This window comes from Cyprinodon tularosa, unplaced genomic scaffold (assembly GCF_016077235.1).
Source record: "Cyprinodon tularosa strain WSP-4 unplaced genomic scaffold, ASM1607723v1 ctg551, whole genome shotgun sequence".
NCBI lineage: Eukaryota > Metazoa > Chordata > Actinopteri > Cyprinodontiformes > Cyprinodontidae > Cyprinodon > Cyprinodon tularosa.
The window spans coordinates 1,711,688-1,731,530 of record NW_024039287.1 but is presented as its reverse complement, the minus strand read 5'-3'; the positions used below and the strand labels follow the sequence as shown (position 1 = coordinate 1,731,530).

Here is a 19,843-nt window from a genome sequence, read left to right as displayed (position 1 = left end):
TTTAGCGTACTCTAGCCTATCTGAGTTTTGCGGAGTTAAACTGAGTTTATTGTCACCTGAGTCTTAACTTGTTGTTTTTTTTGTCTTTGCCTCTTGGCAGGAAGTCATCCTGCAAACTGGATGTTTTGGACCTTCTCCCCCTGGAAGGATTGTCTGTGCGTCAAACTGAGCTGAGGATTCAAACAGGTGGTTTGGATCAACTTTTCCCCAAGGATTGTTTGGGCTTCACACTGAGCAGGGGATTCATCTCCACAAGAAACTGTTCAAGTACCATAGGAAATCTAAGTGGCAGTCAGCTCCTCTGTTCCTCAAGGAAACACCTCAACCTGGGTAAACCCTGTCCACCCTCCAACGAGCAAGTCAATTACTGGAACAAACCACACCGACTGGATTCAAAGAAAGACACCTTTTCTGGAAACGTGAGTCCTGTAGCCTTTATTCCCTTTTATAAAACGAAACACAAATTTCCCTCTGAGCCTGAACTAACCGCAGGATCTTCCCTTCACTTTTCACTCCTGGTTCGCCAGTCCAGTGCTCCAAGGTGTCCTGGTTTTCCCAAATGAAAATATGGTCACCCTAGCATAGCGTCATTTCTTTATACAGTATATCACCTTTTTAAGGATGCAGAGCATAATAATTAGACCTAGTCCGCTTTGTTAGTCATGCCATTTTTCTTCATAGTTTTTATCGAGGGTCTCAAACCGGTTCCAGAAAGGGCCATGTGGCTGCAGGTTTTCTTTCCAACCAAGCAATGGTACACCAGACTCCATTCATCTCATTAAGTCAGCATGTTCAGATTGCTCTCAGTTGATGATATGACTGGAACCGGTTTGAGACCCCTGGAAGTGACGATAATATATCATGCTGCTGTATTCACATTTTTATATAACAACATTGTCCAATCAGACTTAGATGACATCCCTTCTCCATTATGTCAACAAAGTTGTTGTTTTCTTCATTTTTTTTTTTTTTTTTTTTTTGTCAGGTTTAGTTCTTTACGTTGGCCGGACTATAGATTATCTCCTGAGGTAATTTCATATTAAAAATAAATGTATGCATGAACTAAGTGTGATGCTGAACAGAATATCTTGCTACATTTGAAGGTTTAGGATCAAAATTCAGTGGTCTTTTGAACCAAATAAGCTAATTCACCTTGAAAAGCAACCCTCATCCATTTTAAGGAAATTTATAACAGATAATTATTCAGCCACCACATACCCACCATAAAGAAAAACCCTCATACCTACTCACTGGGGGTTGGTTAGATGTTTTATTTTTTTAATAATGTACAATGAAAACACCTTTTGCCATAACATCTTGGGAGTATTTTTCCACTAATACTTACATGGTTTCTTTGGGAGGAAAAGCTTTTATCCTGCAGCCATACTTTCAAGAAAAAATAAGAATAAAACAGGTTATTATCACATCCAACACACAACTAGAACTTGTTGGAAAATGCCCCAGTGTTTCGTGTTTCTGTTGTCCTAAAGTTTTAGTTAGAGATGCTGTCAGAGTTGACCCTTTACTAAATGCTGAAATGAAACCAAGTCTTTAAGGTTGTAAAAACACCCAGAGTTTAGGTGAGCATGTGTTTCTTTTAAGTTTCAAGGGTTTAGTAATAATTTGTAAAGGTCTTAATTTTTCAAGCTTTACTTATCACAAAATTGTAAACTAGTTGCTTACACTTTTAAGAGCCTCTGTACTGTCAATATATTTCCCAATCCTTAAATCATTTTCAGAATCCCAAAATCTAATGTGATTTGGAGAGCATAGAAGACCAAATCCAAGACAGGCAACAGGAAAGACGGTTAAATCCTTTCATAGCACCAGACGGATGTGACTGACTTCTACAAAGTCAAGAGCCAATATGATGTTCCCGGAATAACAGTCCTTGTCTGTCACAGTGGATACGACGGAGACTTTTTTGGGCACAAAAACTTGGCTTTCTAAAGACGTCACAAGATGCGTCTTTGCCAATAAAACTCAGCCCCCCCATAGGGAGGTGGAGTGACTCACAAAAGCACATCTAATCACTGTTCTATTGTTCTTCTTTCACAACAACCTAAAGAACCACTCTTCTTGTTTGCGCTATCTCTCCGTCTCTTGTCTTTGGCATACGCTCACATCCCTCACCCTTGCTTGAATCATATCAGAAAGTAAATAAATCAAATCTCTGTGGTTTTTGTGGGCCTTTGACCATCTTTGCAGTGTATATTTAGTCTCTTGCAGGAGGATTCAGAGGAGGGGACAGAATGAGGGACAGATGTGCCCTTTCTTCACCTCGCCCCCTTCTTTTACCTCCAAGTGACTCAAAACCGGACATATCTGCAGCCCCCTCTTCATCACTAAGGCTCATACTGGCAACATGTTTATATGTCTGTGCAAATAAAAACACGTGCAGAGGAGTGAAAAAAACGGCAGAAGGATGATCATTAATTAAATTTCATTTCATTTCATTTTTGACACAGTGGCTTCAAGCAACAGCGTCTTTATTTGTGATTTACAATTTAATTAAATCTCAAACATCTGATGTGCACTCTACTGCTGTGCTCATATGTTGAAAACTGCAAAGGTCCAAGTTAAATAAAAATAAACAGCCGTTTTTCTCTATTTAAGAAATATCAACTATCTGATATTAAAGGGGTGGTTCAGATTTTGGAAGAGGCATTTAAAGCAATTGATATTTTGACTAAAGTGCAGTTTTGCAGCCTTGGCATTTTTAGTTACCAAAAAGGTTTTGGATTATCTAAAAAACTGTCACAAAAGACTCACCTGAACAAATAATTAGAAGAATCTCTGGCTAGGTCAGGGCTGAAAGCTTAAGGGTCAGTAAACAAAATCCCATCAATAAGAACATATCCAAATAGATAATTCCACCTTTCTCCAGCAGAGTCCGCCGTGGATCCTCTGAGGGAGCCTCATGCACAGCTGCAGCTCATCAAGATCATCAGAGGATCCACTACTTTAGCTGTCTTCAGACCTTGCCTCAACGCCGCAGTGTTGTTCCAGTTGGTCAGCGCTTAAGCCTAGATCCTCAGTGAAACTCTTTGACTTTGAATCCAGCCTGGATTCTAATTATTGTCTCTGTCTTCCAGGAAACCTGTGTCTCCTCTGTGAAAGCTCTGGAAGAGCTAACCTGCCGAGCCGACCCTCAGAGCCAAACCTGAAGAATCTCAGAGAACCTCCAAGCAGCTCTGGACTAGAGCTGGAAAACCCAAAACCAAGGTCTGTTCATTATAGACGTGAGACGCTGAAGCAGCAAACGGACTCTGCTGATGAACTCCTCTCCAGATCCAACAGTGACTCTCCCAAAGCTAACCTCAAGAACCCTCGGGTACAATCAGTGATCCTCTGGAAATCAAACCTCTGTTGGCAACGCTAACTGAACTGTCTCTCACGCAGACTCCGGTGAACCAGTATCCAGGCCCCGAACCAGAACCAGTACATTCTGTGTGCTTGTGCATAATAAACTTGTTAAACTTTCATCCCTGTGTCCGTCAGTGGTGTTCTGCATTCTTGGGTCGCTTTTAGTGAACCCATCATGACAAATGCAGGTTTTGAATCAGAATGGGACATCACCTCTAATCTGAGATGCTGTAGCAAGATAATCATTCATTAAAAAAATCCTACAATTTGGGTGAATAAAAACAAACCTTTAGATCAGAGCAGTAGTCGGTCTAATTTCAGCTGATCTTCACTTCTCTGCTTCCTGGAGGTTACGGCCATCACCACAGACTGTCTTCAATATCAGTTCAATAAGAAAAGGTTTTATGATGATTAAGACAAAGTTGCAAAAGCTTAAAAACTGAAAAAACGATCTATAAATACGTCAAAATGGCTTAAATTTAGTATATATAAATTTACCTGAGTAGGTAAATAGGATGGTTACCCAATGGAATGAATATTTTTACTGAAATAAGATTAGATAATATGTTGTTGAAATAAGACAATGCAATGGTTTTTCATATTGTAAATATAAACTGTCTTGTTCAATTAGCAAAGTGTCTCACTTACCTCCTCAATTCAAGAAAAAAATGCACTCATTTTAAGAAAACAAGACTTATTTAGATTTCATTTTTTTCAGTGAAGGTATGGAGGATGATCTTTATTTCCAGAGTGGATCTTCTAAATAAGTGGTCCTTCTTATTGTCAATCATTCTGGCGATATGTTTAGTAAGGCCTTCCTGCGTTCTTGTCCCATTAGCTATCTTTTTCTGCGCATGCGCACTTCCAGGCCCATATCTGTGTTGAGCTACGGTTTCAGACTGCCTTTGAAGATCACCTTTCTCACCACGATTCTTTGAAAATGGCAGAGGGTCATATGAGAAAAAGTTTCTATGAAGTGTATGAGAAGAAGTGAAAGGCCTCAGAAGAGGCAGATCTATCCCAGAATGCTTTACGCAGAGAACTCTCCTCACAAAGCATAGCAACAGCCACAGGCTTTCGCTACCCGCCAGCGATGAATAATAACAAAGATGGTGCAGGCACTCTGCAGTGTAGGAGGAGTTACGTGACCAACGGGGAGCAAAGAGTATTAATCATCTGCACGAACAGTCAGTTAACGGAGTTCACTATAAAGTCCACTATATAGTCCCCGCTCTATATAGTGATTGAGAGATTTAGGGGTTCGGGCGGACATATGGACCCAGTAAAGTTTAAAAATTTAAACAGAGATTGCATGAGGAGAAATGGGCTTGTGCATGCTCTTGCTGTCGTTTAATAGGCGTTCCCTCTCGGCAGCGGGTACAGGGTTGTGAATGTGCTGTTTTTTTTAAAGTGGAAGGGTGTGTTGTTTTTTTTCCATAACATTATTGTTATTAATTACCAAGAAAGTATGTGCAGCACTAAAATGAAAATACAATGTAAAGGCAAGGCAGATATTAAAGTATCAAGTGGCTTCCCCCTTTATCCTTATATATTGTAATTATATGGATTTGAAAAGGAAATTTTGCAGTTTAGAGTTTAGCCCTCTTATGTATCACCACATATTGATAAATGTTGTTTCATAAATGATGTTGTGCAAAGATATATCTTGAGCAAACTTGGAGAAATTACAACTATCTATTCTTTTCTAGCACAGTTTTGTCTGTAATGTAGACAGATGTATGCAATCTACTGTATGTGAAGTTAAGAGTCTTTAATCATATTAAACTGTTAGTTTAATTTTTCTATTTAATACTGAAAATATGACTATTTTCATTAATAAAAAATATTTGCGAGCTTGCTCCTTACATGGACCTTCCTGGCGTTGGCCTGATACATCCTCTCCAAACAACACGTGTGAAGGTGAACGTCAGCAAACACCCAAGATCTACGCAAACAAACGCGCCAACTGGAAAAGGCACAGCCAAAAAAGACACAGCCAGATGGGAAGAGTGTGACAGGAAAGGGGAGTAGATCCGCTGGAGTGATGGAGCTTAAGACAAAAAAAGGCACCAGTGAGTGACAGCCATATAAAGGCATGCAAATGCATAAAAGAGATGATGAAAAGCTGAGCATGGATAGACTGGTTGGGCAGATGGGTGGAGAAAGAGTGGGCAGGTATTGTCAGAGAGATTCTCGCAGTTAATGACCTGGTTTCACACAGAAAAAAACACAATGAAAGGCCAACAAACTCCCAGAAAGGGAATGACTGTAAACGCCTACAGTTCTGTGACAACAGCTCTAAAATATAAGGAAATGGAGAAAGTGTACTTTAATCTTTGCATGAGGTCATCTTTTCTTGTGGACATTTCAACTTAAGACAACAGTTAATACCACATATTCTATAGTTTCTTTGATGTCTGACAGGCTTTTAAATGAAGTTTGGAAACACTGAGCAGATCAGTGTGTTCATGAGAGTTTTAAAACACAGATTTATTACATGAATCGCATGTGGACTTAGTCTTGGGCATCATACTGACATTGATTTAAACCCTCCTGGTTTAGGCCTGGCTGTACATAGGGTTGTTGTCCTGCTGGATCCTAAAAAAATGTTCTTGCTGTAATCAACAATGGCTTCAGTTCTGCATTAAGGACAGATTTTATTAACTGCACAACCAGCAGCGGTTCTTTTTAAACAGATTCTATTTGTGCATCTCTGCAACGCCTCCACAGTTACCTTGGACTCATGAAGAATTTGCAATTTGCTTGATATTTTAGTCAATAGAAGGCAACGTGTCATGCTAATTTGGCAGCTGTCCATACAATGACTATTTTCAGATGACAGATTAAACAGTTTTCATGTGAGATGTTCAATGCTTGAGATATACTTAATGGCCGAAGTCAGCTTTAAACTTCACCACTTTCTCCTTGACCTGTCTGCTGTATCTCTTGGCCTCCATCATGCTGTTTGTTCCCCAGTGCTCTCTAACAGACCTCTGGGGCCCTCAGTGAACAGATGGAATTACATTCAGAAAAACACAAGTGGGCTATATCTAGCTAAGGGCTTCACCGGTTACTTTAGTAATTGATTTATCCATTGATTGTTTATTTGATTAATCTTAAAACATGTTTTATGGATATTTTAAATGAATTGTAGATGGCAAACACATGTTGAAAACAAAACAAAAAATGTAATTCAAAGCTCATAACATTGTTTCATGAATAGGATTTTGCACATATATATATATATATGAACAATTGCATTGAGGTTTGTAGTCTTAATGTGAGAAAACGTAACAAAGTTCAATGAGTTTGAATGTTTCTAGAAGGAACAATATTAATGTTTACATGGACAGCTGTTCATCTCCTTTGTGCCTTGCTTAGCCCCCTAAATCTATGAACCCCTGGAGTGACCTGATGAAGGATAAGCGATTAAGATCAAACTTTCATGAACTAAGATATAAAGAGTGATTTTTTTATTTTATTTTATTTTTTTGACAATGAATTACTTTATCTTATAAAATGGAAATCTATCCAGGGTTTATTCTCCCTCTGAGTTCAAACTGGAGATGATGCATATAAACCCAAAGGCTGCAAAACATTAATGGTGGCTCTATCAGCCACTTGTGGTTTGCTGCTTAGCATCACATGGAAATCATAAATTAACTGATTGCATCTTTTCTGGTTTTAATCCAGCTGCACAAAAAATAGATAAACATAAATGAAGGATTTCTGATTAGCCTGGTTCATTGGGTTCCAGACTGTTTCCATTATGTGAGCAGTTGCCAGGCAACCGGTGTGTGGCTTACCAAAAATCAAATAAAATAGTCAAGTAATCCTTTGATTTTATAATGGGCCTAACTTTTCTAAGAAGCTGCTAAATAACTAAAGCACAACATTTGCCGCTTTTAATAAGCTTGGAGAACCGATTCCTACAGGCAAATTTTAACAGACTGCTAAATGGCAAAACAATCAAAAAGAGAAACTCCTAAAATTTAGTAGCATGGCTACTCAGACTGACTAACATGGGTATAAGCTGCACACTGGGATCAAAATGTAAGTCAGTCTGCCTGCCCAGGCTAAAATATTTTACTGATTGCAAACAAACTTGTATATTTCAAGTATTCTGCAAATTTTACTGCTTTGTGTCGAATTATCATAAAAATGTTCACTTGACTAGTAGGAAAATATATTCTTTTCCTAATTTGAAAAGGTTATTTCATGGCTATCAATAAGATGAAGAGGAAGAAATAGGTAGCAGCCTCCACCAAGAGCGAAGGTCACCAAAGGTCATTGCAAACAAAGCACAATGTTAATCAGACATGGTATATTAATGGAAAAGTGAGTGGATGGACAAAGTATGAAAAAAGGTAACTGCAAGGTAAAAAAAAAAAAAAGTGGCCAGAGTCGGTTTTGTATTTAACTATATCTGTGAACAGATGTTTCCTTCATCTGTTAAATGAAATTAAGAAAACATGGGGAAAAAAACTAATCATTGAACTTTTCACTGAGAAAGGCAAAGGTTTATTAAAGCACAAAGGGACAGTGTCCTTCTTGAACTTTCATTTTGTGTTTAAACATGTTTGTTAATGTCTTGGCATCTGCAAGAGCATGCATGACTATATGCATCATCAGGACCATAATCTGCTCAGGGTGTATCTGTTGAGGGGGTGTGCTGATTCGGGCACACATTGGTCTTGTTGTGTTCCCCATTCTGCCTCTTTCCCTGATTCACATCTCAGCCCACCCACCAAACCCCCAAACACATGTACATTCACACAAGCTCCTCAGTAGCCTGATATAGCTGCCTCCTGTTAGCGATGAGAAGAGGCTGGGGTGAGAAGTGACCAGCAACTAATGAGCTTCTTCACTTACACTCCCTATCAAACAAGTTTGTATTTTTAGCAGTATGACATATATTTTAGTTGCTGTATTTACTGTGAGATTCACCCAAACCATTACCAGTTTGTTCCTAACCCTAGCCTGAACCTCATGTTAATTCACACTAAGACTCTGAACCCCAACAGTAAAAATGAGGGTGTGACACATTAGGACTAAACTTTCCATAAAGCCTCTCAGTCTTTGTCAATTCAACTCCCAGAAGGTTAAATTCAGCAGTTTTGGAGTGTCTTTATTATGGGCAACACTAGATTGAGTTAGAAAAAAAAAAGTATCAAGCAATTAAAACTGTAAGACAGTTGTAGCAAAACTCTTGATTGGTTTAAAACACTTATCAGAGTTGATATTATCTAACACTAGTGTATAGCATCAAAGGTTAACGCCACACACTTGAGTTAACATCAGATTTATGGAAAAGCATTGCTGAGTATCATCAGCATAAAAGTGCAAATTAATTCCATGCTGTCTGATAATTGCCAAAGCTGCCCGGGGAAACACTGACAGAAGCAAAGCTGCAGTAAACAGGGACTCTGAACACACATTGAACACTTAACAATATCATTCTGGTATCTTACCCAAGGATGCAACGACCCTTTAGTTGCAGGACAAATTTCTCTATCTCCACAACTGCAAAGTCATAAGTGTTCACACTCTGAGAGAAGCTCTGTTAATTGTTTATTGTAAAATCAACCCCTAAGAGAGCTGCTTTAATTGAACTTTGCAGAGTAACATAGACTCTATGGAGAAACTAACAGTTGCATAGATAAATTAGACTAATAAATTGTTAAATTAACGCATTATTTTAATATAAAACAACAACACTGGAAATTCTTCTGTATATGAAGTTTAGTAAACATACCAAAAAATGTCCTCAATAGGTGACATAAACATGGAAAGACATTCACACACATAGAAGCACAAAAAAGAAAAGCCTTGAAGTTTAGGTTAAAATGCACAAAGCTTCCAGGATTAAAGCATTATTATTGAACTACTCTGTTTTTAAATCACTGCCAGTATTGTTAATAAAAGATATTTATAATTTTTTTGTTTATTAAATAACTTGTTTAAGAATACCAGTATTTGCCTTCATTCATTACAGTCTTGCAGTAAGCTTAACAGTAAACTGTTAAACTGGAAAAGGAGGATAGTGGGATTAATCCAGCAAATCCTCAACTAAGATTATGATAATATAAAATCCTTATGTTATCATATTTATTTAAATCCATTGCATACCTTTATATGCTATTTTTTAATGTTTTTAATTATGTATTATTTTTTTGTGATTTTATGGTTAAAGGTACTATATCAATAAAATATAAATGTGCAAAAAAATAAAAAATAGAAAGCATTCAGCTTGATTGCTATATTTTGGATGATCCATTTTTAGCTTTTTTCACATTTCCTACATTATTATTTTGCTGTAAACTGATACCATAAAACCAGTTCAAATAATTAGTGACCCATAAAATTAAATGATCGGTGAATTAAACACTATGCAAATGTAATTAAAGACAAAAGAAAATAGAAACCTAATATTTGAGGAGAATTAAGTTCTTTACGGATTATAATAATGCCCTATATGGTGTACATGGCTGCTCCTCCTTGACTTCATCTCATATCATGTGTCTTAATTCCAATTTAAATTTTCTTACTGACAAGAAAAAGATATAAAGTCATGTTATGATTTCATTTTCTTTATTAAACAAAACACTTCAACAGCATCTTCCATTGAAAAATACAAAATCCAGCAACATCACAGTATCATTTATGATCAGTGTAGAAAGTCGGTGGGACTGAGCACAAACATTGGACCGTCACTGACATTACAGGGTCGATCTGTCACTGCAACATTTTCTACAGATACAGGAGAAAGAATGCTGAAGCTTATGTAGGTGATTCTTATGATCTGTATGATCATGGTTTGCATATATGTTGGTGAAACCAGAAAAAAAAAAATCACAACTAACAACAGATATGCAGTTTCAAACTTGTCTTTTTGTCAAAGGTGCTCTGGTAAGAAACGCATCAACAGGTCATACAAACAGGAACATAAAGGCCAAGGATTGGGTGAGTCCAGGAAACATTAAAGGACACTAAAGGTAAATTGACGTGTTTGGGAAAACTGTAAAGAAGAAAAATATTTAACTAGCCTCCCTTCCATTCAAAATATATGGAGTGAATACAATCCATTTTTACTATAAGTACAAATCCTGTTAGTTCTATGTACAATATGGAATAAGTTTATATACAGTGATTTTGTGCTGTTTTTACAAGTGCGTGTTGCTGGTAAGGTTTCCATCCATTCATCAATCTCAATAATACTCAGTATTTGCGTAGTCCTCCACTTTACGTCGCCAAACTAAGTGTGAATCCCCTGCTCTATGCAACTACCGTCATCTAAATGGTAATTAGACCATCATTAGCTCATGTAGTCTGCATGATAAGGACTGGGACATCACAAGTAGCATCTGATGACTCCACTGCACTACTTCCACTCACTGATCCCTCTCTGCGTCAGCTAATCTGACCTCTGCTCTCTGAAACAGCTTCCTGCTGCCTCGTCCAACTCCTGCATCACTGAATCACCGCCCCTGAATGTGCAGGAGGCAACTGAAGGGAATCATGATGCAATTTCTGTAGAGTAAACAAGAAAGAGCAGAAGGAAAACGAAGAGGAAGGAGAAGGTGAGAGAAGGGAAAACACTTCAACTTAAAAGGAGATGGAGGAGGAGTGTTACTGTGAAGAAGGAGAGGAGGGGGAGCAGAGATGGAGTGATGGTTGAAGAGGAGGATGAGGGGAACGCTGCGCTGTCATAGCTAGGAGCGCAGTCAAGCTCGATGCAGCGGAGGGAGGAATCTTCGTTTCCGTAGTTGGCGAAGTACTCTTCGGGATCCAGCTTGGGAAGAGCTGCCTCATCTGCAGAGAGTTCGTACTTAAAGGGCAATGTTTCAGCGGGCTTCTTGGGGTACTGAGGCTTTAGGTGGGAGGAGGGTAAGGACTTCTCTGAGCTCTTCTGGAATGAGGTCTTTGATGAAGATGCAGGTTTGTTCTTGGAAAACCACCAGCGGGTCTTGGTGCTGAAGGTGGTTGTGGTGCTTCCAGCCAGGGAGCCTGGGTCAGGAATAGGGCAGAGGGCGAAATCCAACTCCCGCAAAAATCGGAGGTCCTGGCCACGACGTTGGGATGGGGAGCTGCACACCACTTCAGAGGAGGAGATGCGGGCTTTGCGGAACCACTCCCAGAGGGGACGGGACTCACAGCCACAGGACCAGGGGTTACTGTTGAGACGCAGGAACTGTATTCCCTGCGTGTCCTTCATGGTCTGGCCTGGCAGCTCAGCCAGAGAGTTGTTGAAAAGGTAAAGGATTGTCAGACGACCAAGATCACGGAAAGCCCGGCGGTGCACCTGCTTGATGCGGTTGTCATGGAGAAGGAGGCGGTCCAGGTTGACCAGGCCCCTGAACACATTCTCAGAAAGGGCACGGATGCGGTTTCCATGCAGGAAAAGATGGGTCAGGTTGACCAGATCTGAGAACAGATCGTCCTGCAGAAAATTGAGCTGATTTTCCTACAGAAAAAAACACAATACAAGAGGATTTAGTGATACAAAAAGGTGCTGTTTGATTGTATTTGCCTTAATGTTCAGGTGCAATGTCTGCTATCCTGTCAGAAAACAAACATCTGATTGAAACGAGGAAGAAATTAAAATTCTCCTTCTAAATAAAACAAATAATAAAAAATTACAGATATTCCTCCAGGCTACATTTAATTGGTATTGTATGGGAAATTAAGTATCATTTAATATTTGATTTGCTGTATATTCATCCATTTTATTAAGGAATCTGTTAGACTTTTCTATCTCCATATAATTCCTGTAACTAAACAAGGCTAGATCGCTGCCACAAATAAAGAAACATGATTTCTTCTGGTGAGCAGCAGGCTTTCTGAGTTTGTATTTTAACGTGTTGCTTGGATTAAACCTTCCAGCCCATGCAGTGTGGAAAGCGTCACTGTGTGTGGGGGTGTGCAGCCTGCATGTGGACTGATGCATCAGTGAACTAATTCTACAAAACGAATGTCTCCTACTGAAAAAATTGAGCATGCATATAATTGGATATTATTATGCATATTATTTTTCCTAAACATCTCATTAAATAATTTTGGTCTGCGAGTGTGTACTTGAAAGCTGCATTTACCTGCAGGTAAAGAAACTGAAGGCTGTACAACTTGTGGAAGATATCATGGGGCAGAGTGGCCAGCTTGCAGCGATGCATGTGCAGGCTCTGCAACTTCTCCAGCCCCCTGAAGGCTCCACCTTCCAGGTGCCGCAGCGAGGGGTTGTCTCCCAGATCCAGCTCCTCCAGTATCCTCAGGTTACTGAAGGCTCCGGCCTCAATCCACGTAATGTTGTTCCCATACAGCCAAAGCACCTTTAGAGGGTTTCAGATTGAAAAAATGTATTAGAACAGAAATGAATGAATTATAGAGGAAGGGTTTTCAGTATATAGGGAGCTCACCTGGGTCTCAAAGCCAAAGGAGTCTGCGCGAAGCTCTGTAATGCGGTTGTTCTGCAGAAAGACTCGTTGGGAGTCGTAGGGTACTCCAGCTGGAACCATGGTAAGGTTCTGGGACTGGCAGCTGACCGTCATGGGTGTAGGATAACACACACACAGCCTTGGACAGGCAGAAACCCCACTGGGCTTCACCACCAGTAGCCACAGAATTAACCAAAGAGATAATCCACCTGAAGGGGAAGAGTAGAAGAGGGAGAGCTTTACTAAGCTGGAAAACACAAATTCTTACAGTAACAAAGACTGGAGAGTTGAAGCTGCTCTTGTTTTAGGTCATGGTTTGGAAACCATTATTTTCTGTGACAGTTTGTTGGACAGCTTTCTGACGTGATTCCTTTCAACATGGCTGTTCTGTTACCCATGTCATTATGATACTCCCCAATGCATAATTCAGACAAAAATCATTCACCTATTCATTTCCAGAAGATCACTTTACTCAGGTGTCAGTGTCTTGGTTGCATAACTTTGACAATAAGCAAATTTTTGTAGGTAACTTAGAAACACTCACTTTATAAATTTTAAAGAAAAAAGGGACATAAAATATTATTTACAGCACTAAATCAACCCAGATTCCAATATGTCATGTTATTTAGAGCAAATGGTTTGTTCCGCTGGGAGAGGTGCCAGTACTGAGTGCACGCACAGGCTACAACCAGTAACCAGAGTGGGATCAGTTTCAGTTTGAATGGATAATTCAGAAGCCTTTGGCTTTCCTCAGAAACCGGGTTACAGAAGAAGTAAACGCAGTAAAAGTACATGCATTTAATATTGATGGGGTTCCATTCATCTGCTCCACGCAAGATTTTCCACCGTCTAACCCTCTGACCTTTTAACAAGTTCTGTTGGTCATTTGCACTGGACGCTGTGGAGACAGACTCAATATACAGGGTTTCAGGGGATCTACCATAAAAAAAAGATATGAGATGAGTGAGAAATCTCAGAAAGCTGTGCACACAAATGATACTAATGAGAGTTTTGTTAGGGATGGCCGGATTGGGTGGCATACCAAACCAAAAGTCAAAGATAAAATAATAAAAATATCGATCATTAGGATTTATACAAACAGTTTAATGAGGCTTATATTTTTTCATATTTTTTTTTTTTTTTATAAAGTTTGGCTGATTTGATTTGTTTGAACATGCTTTTTTTTTGTCCATGCAAAACTTAAGTGTTTTTCTAATAATTGCTCTACTTAACACAAAGTTTTTGTATAATTTTCAGACACTGCCAACTTTTAAACTAAGAGTTTAAATTGAAAATAAGTAAATAAAAAATAGGCCTATTCAAATGAACAAATAACAGATAAATAGGCCTAGCTGGTCCTTCGACAAACTTGAATATCTGTATAAAGACTGTTATGGGTTCGGCTTTTACGTAGAAAAACAAAATAAATCATATTTTAAGATAAACGTTTAAATAGATAAGACTTTAATCACTTGGATAATTTCTATGAATTCGCTTCATCGTTTCCTCTCATTTTGATTTCTCCAAAGTAAAAAAAAATGTCACTATTTCGAGTTTTTTCCCTTAAGAGTATCTAAGTATTTTTAGGATGATTCAGTCGTATCTTTTTTGTCTTTAAACTGAGTTTAATGCAATTTTAAAACCAGAACGCACGTGCGTAAAAGGCGCAACAACTGTAAAATAACCTGCTTTCAAAATAAAATAAGCTAGGTTTAACTTTAACCACTTGATTTGATCATAAAAATACACAGTAGGCTAAGTAACTAAGACACTGAAATCAAATGCATAGATATTTGAAAGGAAGCATGTTCCTCCTTGTAGGACGGAAACGCTGCTTAACTTACTCTTGAAGTTGTGAGCGCTGGAGCTCCTCACGGTCCTACGGGTCTCCATCTCGAACCAAAGCCGAAAGCGAGTTAGCCTGCGCGGCGTGGAGGTGCCTGCTTGCTGCTATCTCTGCTGCGGTTCAGCTCTGGTGACCGAGTCACTGTGGCTTCTAGCAGTGATGTCCAGGATCTCCTGGAAGCTTTTTATATCCACGGACGCCGCTGCGCCCACGGTCGTGGGCAGAGAAGGATCCTCTCTACGTCAGCCAGGAGGGAGGGGTGGGAGACGCCGGAGGAAGCGCCTAGAAAGGCAGTGGAAGGCATAGACTTGGCTCTGGAGAGATTGCTTTCATTTCTTACAAGTTTTTGGTCGATTTTTAAGGCACTGAATTGCCATCTTAAATGAATACGTTTTATTAAGATTTACTAAAATGGTATTATGTCTGTTCTGGCTTCATAGAAAGAGAAAATTGACCAATACCGTCATATTTTTCCTTTAAGACAGAGCACAATGTGGGAGGATTGATAGTTAGAGGTGGGGTGAAGGCAGTTTTGGCACAAATCAAGCTGACTGGCTCCTGGATGAGAGCCAAGACATTTACTGTAAAACTAAAACAATTAACAGTGTTTTTGGCTTAACCTGTGGCACATCATGCTCACCCCCCAGGGGTGAAGATGTGAGGTTAGAAAACTCATTTGACATTCAAAGTAAAATCTTGTTACTCTGCTTTAGTGTAGGCTAGTTTGGAAAGAAGCCGAGAGCCGCCTACAGCTCACAACAACAGATGAACATGAAAGGAAAACCCAGCGGTGTAGCAAAATGACCAAAAACCAACATATGGACGGGTAACATTATGTGTGTGGCAGAGAGATGACATAACACTGACAAATCTTTGTTGTACAGTACATACTGCCCCTCAGGTTAATCATCAACAAAAAGTGTTCATTTTAGCGGCCTATTTATCAGAGCAACAGGAGCAAATTAGTGCATCTTTAAGCTTTGTTTAATGGTTCCTCTTTGTGTGAGAAGCTTACATATATAGTAACATACAGGCCAAACACTGATGTTTAGATAGCTGACCTTTAGGATGATCCATTACAAAACAATACTTTGTTGAGCCATCCAAAAAAGCTGATATAATTCTAGCTGAATGTTGGAGCAATCTTATCAGCAAGGTTGATAGAGTTAATTAAAATAGCTTTGTTTAGTATCCTGTATCCAAATATCAACCATTGCACAAACATTTTGCATTGGGAGGAGGTTGCTGTGGAGGCCATTCAGGAAGTTTATTGGGATTCTTTCAAAAGTCCTTATTTGGGATTATATTCATGTCTATTCCAACCAAAGTCGTTACAATTTGTAGCTATGAGATCTGGAAATTGTCCCCTGCAGATTGAAAAAACAGGTGAGGGTGTAAAAGAGCAATCCAAGAACCACTGAATGTTAACCCAGTCATGACCTAAAAACAGCTAGAAAACAGTCACAGTCCACAGTACATCTCTTTTTAAGAGAAACCAAGAAGGGCTTTGACCAGAGGAGTACCTGCTCCAAAGCAAAATTATTCAAGTTCAACTGAAATTTGCAGCTACCCTCATTAATCCAACTTAAACCTTCTGGGCAGCAGTTTTATTGTTAGACCAGACAATTATTCAGCTATTATTGATTCAAAGACCAAATTACTGTTTGGAGTTTTTAAGGTGGTGGGGGTGGGGGGTGAGGGGGGCTCAGTTGTGGCCGGCACACGGGGCTATTGGGGCCTTCAGAAAATGGGATGAAAATTAGAAAAAAAGGCAACAAAGTGATTCATTATCATGAAATGTGTTTTTTTATATATTAATAAATATAACTTATAATATAAAATCTTATTAACATGAAATACATGCGGTTTTAAAACTTAACTTTTAAGACAACTATGAAATAAATGACAATTCCACCTAGGCTGAGTAGTAAAATGCCTTTTCCATTTTGCAATAACATCCTTATGTAAATCTGGCTTTTTGGAACATCCAAAGGAAAGAAGATAAAACTTGGAGAACAGCTACAAATGAATGATGACTTTCATACGTTACTGAAATACACTAAACCCAGATTGATTTCTTTCGTTCTATTCTTATCATCAACGGTTTGTGTAAATAATTGTTATTCAGTGGGAATGTAATACAGAACTGAAAAGAATGTCAGTTGATTTTGTACGCTTAAAGTCATATTTACATTTTAAATCATTCTGGCCTAAACACGTATATAAATGTACTCTTTATCAGACCATATTGTCCCAAAAGTTAGAAAATTTCTATAAAAAAAAATCCTGTCTTAAAATGTTTTTTTTTTTTTTGTTTCATTATTTAATGCAGGCCAGTTTTTTTTTTTTTACCAACATATTTTTATTGAGTTTTTACACTTCGGAAATACAAGCATGTAGTTATTTGAACAGGTTCTCTTTGTAGTCATTACATGACAATAATTATTTTACTCAATCCAGAGAAATAAAATACAACAACAACAAAAAAACAAAACAAAGAACACAGCTTCTCAAAAACTGGGGTATTCACACAGATTACAAATTGGTCAGATATAATTATACACATCTATACAACATGGCACACCACAGGTTCTGGCAAATCAGAACTCAAACAAACCCTCTGTCAAGTCTAAGTCCTTAATAAAATTAATGAAAGGCCCCCAAATCCTCTCAAAAAGATACCCTTTGGATTTCCTAATATATGTTATTCTTTCTAGCGGCAAATTAGACGCCATCTGTTTTAACCACTGCGTGACACTAGGTCTATTGATATTTTTCCAAGTCAAAGCAATACATTTTTTTGCAGCCAATGAGCTTATATCTATGAAAGTGCATTCTGATTTACTAAAGTTATGTTTCCCAGGGAATAAAGCTAGCAGGAACAATTTAGGATCCAGTGGAACTTGCTTTAAGATAATTTTTTCAATTATATCTTTCACCTCTGTCCAAAATGCTTTGATTTGTCTGCATTCCCACATGCAGTGTATTAGAGTCCCTTTAGTATTACATTTTACACACAGATCTGGGATGTTATTATTGTATTTATTTAAATGCACAGGTGTAACATAGATACGCATTAGCCATTTAAATTGTAGGATTCTAAGATGACTGCTTATGGACATTGTGTGAATTTTAATGCAAGCCTTTTCCCAATCCTGTTCACTGATATTTGATGATAGGTCCAAATTCCAGTTTATAAGCTTATTGTTTGAGTCCTCTAATGAGTTAGAAACCAGCACATTATAAAAATCTGAAATGATGCCCTTCCTTGATTTATTCCGAGTCATTAATTTTTCAAGTAACGTAAGAGGGGGCTTGTTAAGGTTGTTGTAATTTGCTTTAACAAAGCTTCTTATCTGAAGAAATTTGAAGTAATGTTTTTTATCCAGATTGAATTTGGTTTGTAGCTCTGCAAATGACAAAAATATATCAGAATTTGATGGGTAAAGGTCACCAACAGTTTTTAAACCTTGCAGCGCCCAAATCCTAAAGGTTCCATCCGCTCTACCTGGAGCAAACAGCTGATTACCCCATATTGGGCTAAATTGGGATATGTTGTTTGGCTCCGCAAGGTAATTTCTAACGTCATGCAGGCCAGTTAGTTACAAGTCAGTTTGTACACCTAAATTCGGCCAATTATATATTAACAGTCATCTGTCAATCAACTTTTTTCGGTCATAGCATTTTGATTCGTATGTTGCAGCTAATATATGCAACGGTTGAAATAAGAAATAAGAATCAATTGACTTTACCATTGAGTTCCGTCCCAGTGTTCACAGGGATGGACGCCTGGGTCTTCGGCAGGCGTAGAGCTAACAGAACTGGCAGTGTTGTGAGGCAAGGAATCAAAAATGTACGGCTATAAGCCTTCTATACCAAACAAAGTCTTAAGTGTTCACTATCTCAATGTCACTTCCCTGGATGTTCACCGCTGTCAGTTGGCCATCTGCCATCTGTGATCTGAAATCTCATAGTGTCCATTTCAGAATTTGACTTAAAATGTGTGCTGATTGACTGTGGATATACTTCAACTGTAGTTTAACTACCATGTCAAACTGTGTCACCTACTCTACTTTAAAGTAGATTAAATACCAACTACTGATGACGCTGAGACATTAGAAGCACAACCACTGCTTAACTAAGTGATAAAATGAATAAAGTATCCTGGAGAAAAAAATTTGTGGCAATGCATGTCTCCTGGATACATGCATTTATATGCACCTCAGTAATAATGTTGATCAGAACAGGACCATTAAGCACATCTTTCTGAAAGCTGAAAGAGTTGCATTCATACCAAACCTTTGGAATGCTTGTAAGTCTGGTTATTGTTGAAGATCATGTCGGTGCGAATGCAATCCAGGATCTTGGAGCGTTACCTTACTTCTGCACATTTACAACTGCAGGTCACGGAACAGTTTACCACCCCCCCCACTCACCACCCCAACACGGAGGGCAGTTTACGACTGTGATGATGTTCATTGTTCCATCACTGTCAGAAGTTTTTTTTTCCCACAAACTTTGACATGTATTTATTTCTTTTGTGAAAATGAATTGGAATACATCCTTAACACAGGTAAAACTTTGTGAGAAGAAAAATGCACTTGTAGGTAACACATAAAACCAGGCCTGTGGCAGCAAACCAAACAGAATTATGTCAGAATTTATTGAAATCTACAAAAACAATGGACAGTTTCTCTTTAACACATTACACTGACTCCCCTTCCCAGCTGATTTGGCTGTGGCGTTACAGCCTGTTGGAGAGGGTGCAACCCGGTGCATGGCCTGGGATGGGTATCACTCACGTGTGAGTCCTCCCCGGTTGTCACGGGTCATTGGCCGGTCCTCCATGAAGCACATCATCTGCTCCCAGCTCACCAAAGCCTGCTCCACGGAAGGTCATCTGCAACTCCAAGCTGGGCAGCGCAGGGAGTAATTAACAGGCGCCTGGAATTGAACCACTTGTTGGCTGTACTGTTGTGAGAGGGGGAGGCAGACAGCTCACCAAGCAGCCGGCCTCCACAGGGGGGCTGTGAAGCTGATAAGGTCGCCCGTGTTTGTGTGTGCGTGTATGTGCACGCATAATTTATTCAGTGGCCCTGGAGTAACAAGGGTAGGCAGCTGGCTCACCAACTTGTCTATTTCTTCTACAATGTTGTGAGTGTAAAGGCTTCTTGGTGCCCCTAAATGATTATTGATCAAT

At 38.9% G+C, this 19,843-nt stretch overlaps 1 protein-coding gene across 1 annotated transcript; it reads right to left on the bottom strand.

Annotated features, from left to right (window-relative positions):
• Positions 1-9,940: 9,940 nt before the first annotated feature.
• rtn4rl2b (reticulon 4 receptor-like 2b) lies at positions 9,941-19,587 on the bottom strand. Its single transcript, XM_038305095.1, has 5 exons — positions 19,446-19,587; positions 14,642-14,925; positions 12,780-13,006; positions 12,459-12,692; positions 9,941-11,830 (listed from the first exon to the last, which is right to left on the bottom strand). The coding sequence occupies exons 2-5, from the start codon at positions 14,688-14,690 to the stop codon at positions 10,967-10,969; spliced, it is 1,374 nt and encodes a 457-aa protein (XP_038161023.1). The 5' UTR covers positions 14,691-14,925; positions 19,446-19,587; the 3' UTR covers positions 9,941-10,966.
• Between the last annotated feature and the right edge of the window lie 256 nt (positions 19,588-19,843).

Bases quoted from the DNA above. Each gene is read 5' to 3' on its own strand.
- rtn4rl2b (XM_038305095.1), bottom strand. From the start codon at position 14,690: ATGGAGACCCGTAGGACCGTGAGGAGCTCCAGCGCTCACAACTTCAAG. The intron at 13,007-14,641 runs GTAAGTTAAGCA...CTTCCCCTTCAG, and splicing joins CAGCGCTCACAACTTCAAGA to GTGGATTATCTCTTTGGTTA. The intron at 12,693-12,779 runs GTGAGCTCCCTA...AACCCTCTAAAG, and splicing joins CCTTTGGCTTTGAGACCCAG to GTGCTTTGGCTGTATGGGAA.